We start from the raw sequence: 5,134 nt of genomic DNA, 5'->3' as shown, positions 1-5,134 counted from the left end.
GGGAGACTAACACTTAGATTCTAAGAATCCTCTATCTAATCCAGAATCTAGAACTAAGTTAGATTTAGAACTAGATAATTTAGAGTCTAGTACTAGGTTAGATCTAGAACTAGAGGATTTAGGATCTAAGGAATATTCTAACTTTTTAGATCTAGAGTTAGTTAGGTTAGATTTAGAAGATTTCTAAAAATAGGGGAGCTAGATTAGGTCTAGGGAAATAGGGGAGGATTCTAAGGGAATAGGGGAGCACTAATATACCTTTTAGTAGTTTTTTCCTTCCTTTTTAAATTTTGGAATTCTTAGACAGAGATATAGCTATAGGGGAGTGTTAGAATTTAATAGGCTAGGGAATAACTATGCCTTTGCTAAGAAACCACTTATATTTAGTCTTTTAAGAAGGCTCTTCCTTCTCTAAATTACACTCGCTTACCCCGACTGTCCTAGATGCTTCTCTCTCTCTTCGTCCCTAGATTTCACTTTTTAACAATTCTTATAATTAGAAAGAATCGTAAGCTTAGGTGCTCCTTCCGTATAAACTCTCTAGTATAGTAGTACTACGATAATCGTAAGAAGCTCCTTATTATATATATTATAGTTCTCTTCTACGGGTGTTATCTTTCTAGAATAGTAGACTACTAGGTACCTACTTCTATCGTGCTCTTATATAAGGTACGCTCCTATTACTATATCGGAAGTATTAGTCTCTGTAAGGGCCGTGTAAGAGCCCTTGCAATAACAGGATTAATAGAGGTAGCTAGATTAACCAACCTTAGAGAAGGGAGTGCAATGTGGCCTAACTGCTTAGCGTAGGCTTAGCGCATGCATAACTCCTRCGCATAGCGCACATTTAACCTGCAAGAATTAGTCTTATCTCTAATCGAGTGATCACGGGTGTCTAATACATTGCTACATCTTTACCCTTACAATTCTAATTCTTCTTCCTCTCTAAGGGTAGCGATCTATTAGATCCTAACGAAATAGCCCCTAGGCGCGCCGCCCGCGAAGCGACTGCTCCCGAGCAGCGCTACGAAGAAGAACGCGTCGAAGAACTCCCTAACTACGGAGATGTCGAAGAAGTCGCTACCGTAGAGCCTATACAGCCTACGCTAGACGAAGACACGATGGATTACGGAGAAATCGAACGCGATAAGGAAGAGACCGCTAATAAGATAATCTAGCGCCTCGAAGGCGAGAAGCAGGCTCTATAGTAGTAAGAGACGATTCGCTAACTTTAGTTGGAAGTCCAATAAATAAAGCGTAATCGGGACCGCGCCGACGTAGGCGTGGCTACTACTATACCCCGTCGCGGAGTCTTGCCTACGCGCCTCTTGTATAAGGAAGATCCGGATGCTATAAGCACCTCGAGTTCAAGCGTAGCGCATACGCGTAGCGGAGTAGGCGTAAGACCTAAGATAAAGGATCCTAAACCATTCTTAGGGGATTCTATTAAAGAGGCACGCGAATTCCTACGCTAACTTAAGATAATCTTCGCTAATACTACTACTAGCCTAGAGAGTAACTATAATAAGGTCCTCTATAGCGTTATGTAGCTAGGAGGTAACGCCGCGGAGTCGTAGCATAACGAGCACGATATCGAGGCGCTTACGCCGAGCTATACGTAGGAGGATTTCTAATCGTTCGTACGTAACACCGTCGGGGACCCTACGAACCGCGCGCTTAGCGTTACGCTTAAGTACGAAAGGGTTCGATAGAGCTAGGATCAAACGGTAAAACAATTCGCCCTTAAACTAGAAGTGCTAGAGAGTTAACTAGACTACACGCAAGCTTAGCTCGTACGTCAGTTCCTCGCTAAGCTAAGACCAGCTCTCCGTTAGGAGATTATTAAGTTACACTCTATACCTATAACAAGGGTAGAGATAGTAGCGCTAGCAAGGCGCATTAAAGCAGCCGATAAGGGTACGAGCGCACAGCTTACGGGTACTAAGCGGGGCAATTATAAGTCTTAGGACTATAACCGTAGTAGTAGTAGACTACGAAAGAATACCTACAATCGTAATAAGGAACGCAAACCTAAGTCCAACCGTAGTAGCGAGCAGCCTTTACGCAAGCGTAAAGAAGGCGCTAATTCAGACCTAAAGTGCTCTAACTATAGCCGCACCGGCTATACTAATAAGACATGTTAGGCTAAAGGCGGCGCCGTAGAAGGCTAAGGCCCGAGCAATGCGCGGAGCAAGGTCACCGTAGTCGTTACGGAAAAAGTAAGGGACTCCGAGAAAAAGCTTAAACTCTAAGTCTAAAGCTATTAAGCAAGGTCGATATACACCTAGCGCGCTACTAGCGCGGCGCAGTCGAAACAAAGGCAGGACTAATGTAGGTCGACCGCCTACTAGACGATGCAGCCGATATTAACGTTGTATCGAGAGAGTTCGTGCTTCGAGCCGGCTTACTAGCGAGAGTAGATGCGCTATTGCTATCTACATCCTCCTTTACCGGAGAACTAGGTTACTACTACGGAGCGCACGTTATACGCCTACGTATCGCAGACTCGGAAGGAGTCGAACGAATAAYAGAAGCAACCTTCTATATATACGAAACTCCGAAGCCCGAACTAATATTAGGCCGCCCCTAGCGACGTACACAACGTGTAATCGTCGACAGCGCTACGGATGCGTAGCGCTTTAGTAAACCAAGCTCTAGCCGAATTAAGGTTATTAATCTATAGGAGTTTTACCGTAAGATGTAGGGCAAGTACATAAGGGTTCTCGTAGTAAGCGTATTACGCACTGGCGAAATCCTTAGTATGCCCGAGCTTCCGGAGGAGTTCAAGGCATATTACGATATGTTCTTTCCTACGGATAAGGCGAGGCGCAAGCTCCCCGACGACGTAGAGCACGCTATCGATTTAGAGCTAGGCAAGAAGCCGCCCTTTAAACCTCTCTATTATTAGTCTCTAAGAGAGCTATCTAAGCTATAGGAGTACATTACTAAAGCGACTAAGAACGATTGGATCGAGCTTAGCGAAAGCGAGGCGGGTGCGCCTATCCTGTTCGTTCCGAAAAAGGATGGCTTACTACGCTTATGTGTAGACTATCGCGGCTTAAACGAAATCACGATTAAGAACCGCTATCTACTTCCCTTAATCAGCGAGACGCTTAATCGACTTAGGGGCAACGCATTCTTCACTAGCCTAGACCTCTCGGCTACGTATTATCGCATTAAGATTAAGGCTAGCGACCGCTAAAAGACTGCGTTTCGTACGCGTTACGGACACTTCTAATATAAGGTTATGCCTTTTAGACTGTGTAACGTACTAGCGACTTTTTAAGGATACATTAACCGAGCCTTATCGGGGCTAGTCGATGTAATCTGCGTCGTTTACTTAGACGACATTCTTATCTATAGCAAGGACCGAGCGCAATACTAGCGTAACGTATACGCCGTACTCGATAGACTAAGGAAGTTTCAACTTTACTACAACTTTAAGAAGTGTAGTTTCTTCTAAGATTCAGTCGATTTCCTCGGCTTCGTAGTTACTACGTAAGGCGTTACGATAGACCTACGTAGGGTAGACGCGGTCGCCGAGTGGCCTCGGCTAGAAACCCTTAAGGATGTGTAAGTACTCCTTGGATTTACCAACTTCTATAGGCGGTTCATTTAGTGGTACTTACGCATTATGAGGCCCTTAACCGACCTATCGAAGGGAGCTATTAAAGGCAGGAAGCTAGGGAAGATCCCTTAGGGCGCTAGCGAAGAGAATGCGCTAAGACAGCTTAAGGAAGCCTTCTAGTTAGCCCTACTACTAAGGCACTATAACCCTACGCTTCGCCTACGAGTCGAAACCGACGTATCGGACTTCGCGCTTACGGGCATCCTCTTATAGCAGTTTAAGGACATATAGTGGCATCCTATTGCTTTTTAGTTACGGAAGATAATCCCGGCCGAATACAATTACGAGACCTACGACAAAGAGCTACTTATAGTAGTAAGTGCGTTTAAGTAGTGGCGCCCGTACCTCGATAGCGCTRCGCATGCGATTTAAGTAATCGTCGACTATGCTAACCTTAAAGCTTTTATAACGATAAAACAGTTAGTCGGTCGATAGGCACGATAGGCGGTTTAATTAGCGCCCTTCGACTTCACTATCGAATATCGCGTAGGGACAAAGAACCCTACGGATAGTCCGAGTAGGCGTAGCGACTACGAAGCGAGTGTTACGGAGTCGTCTTAGCATATAAGCATGCTATTACCTATACTACAAAGCAAACTTTAGAACTAGYAATCTAATAAAGCTCTTCGAAGCGAGACAGAGCCCTCTATTAGAAGAGTAAGAGCTATGTGCTACGCGATCAAGTGCGAGGGATTACTACCTACTAGAGCATGCGGCGAGCTTTCGCTGCCTAGGCGTATTACAGCCGTCCTAGCAGCTACAGACTTAGCCCTTAGAAATATTCTAGACCTAATACTCGGTTACGCCAAAGTACTAGTAAACGCAGACGTAGATACTTCGAGTATGCGCGACGCGGCTAGGGAGAAGGGCGAGTACGAAGGCTACATTATTAAGGATAGAACATTGTTCTACGGCGATGCCCTATACATTCCGAAAGACTACGCTTTACGTGCGCAACTAATGCGTATACACTACGATAACGCTCTCGCCGGACACTTTAGGAAGGCGAAAACGCTCGAGTTACTTTAGAGGAAGTACTACTAGCTACGCATAGCTACTAATGTCGTAGAGTACATTAAGGGGTACTACATGTACCTCGTAAGTAAGGCGCGGCACTACCGCCCCTACGGAGCAATAGTTCCATTGCCTATACCGGATCGAGCATAGCAAGAAATTAGTATGGACTTTATTACGGATCTACCTCCTAGTAAGCGCGGAGACAGCGTCTATACTACGGTGCTCGTAATCGTCGACCGCTATAGGAAGATAGCTTTATTCATCCCTACTACTAAGCAATGCAATATAGTAGAGCTAGCGGATATCTTTATATCTTACGTAGTTTGTAAATACGGCGTRCTAGTAGGCATTATTAGTAACAGAGGCTCGGTTTTTACTAGCTAATACTAGTCTAACTTCTACTACGAAGCGCATATAAAGCGTAAGCTAAGCACAGCCTTCCACCCTTAGACGGATAGACAAACTAAGAAAGCTAATTAGACGCTTAAG

General features: G+C 44.8%; 2 protein-coding genes, besides 2 other annotated features; both read left to right on the top strand.

Moving 5' to 3' along the window:
- Positions 1-2,761: 2,761 nt before the first annotated feature.
- Positions 2,762-3,202, top strand: RCC_10544 (related to TY3B TY3B protein; the record flags this gene model as incomplete). XM_023775771.1 has 2 exons in its annotated part: positions 2,762-2,845; positions 2,936-3,202. The coding sequence occupies 2 exons, from the start codon at positions 2,762-2,764 to the stop codon at positions 3,200-3,202; spliced, it is 351 nt and encodes a 116-aa protein (XP_023631539.1).
- Positions 3,203-4,294: 1,092 nt separating this feature from the next.
- Positions 4,295-4,657, top strand: RCC_10543 (uncharacterized protein; the record flags this gene model as incomplete). Its single annotated transcript, XM_023775770.1, has 1 exon — positions 4,295-4,657. The coding sequence occupies one exon, from the start codon at positions 4,295-4,297 to the stop codon at positions 4,655-4,657; it is 363 nt and encodes a 120-aa protein (XP_023631538.1).
- A 243-nt stretch (positions 4,658-4,900) lies between these two features.
- Positions 4,901-4,916: a sequence feature (Short protein (RCC_10542, CZT24814.1) was converted to a misc_feature.).
- Positions 4,917-4,963: 47 nt separating this feature from the next.
- Positions 4,964-4,995: a sequence feature (Short protein (RCC_10542, CZT24814.1) was converted to a misc_feature.).
- Positions 4,996-5,134: the final 139 nt, after the last annotated feature.

The sequence above is a fragment of the Ramularia collo-cygni genome (assembly GCF_900074925.1).
Source record: "Ramularia collo-cygni strain URUG2 genome assembly, contig: RCC_scaffold23, whole genome shotgun sequence".
NCBI lineage: Eukaryota > Fungi > Ascomycota > Dothideomycetes > Mycosphaerellales > Mycosphaerellaceae > Ramularia > Ramularia collo-cygni.
Note: the sequence above shows the minus strand (reverse complement) of the source record. Positions and strands in the feature narration are given on the sequence as shown.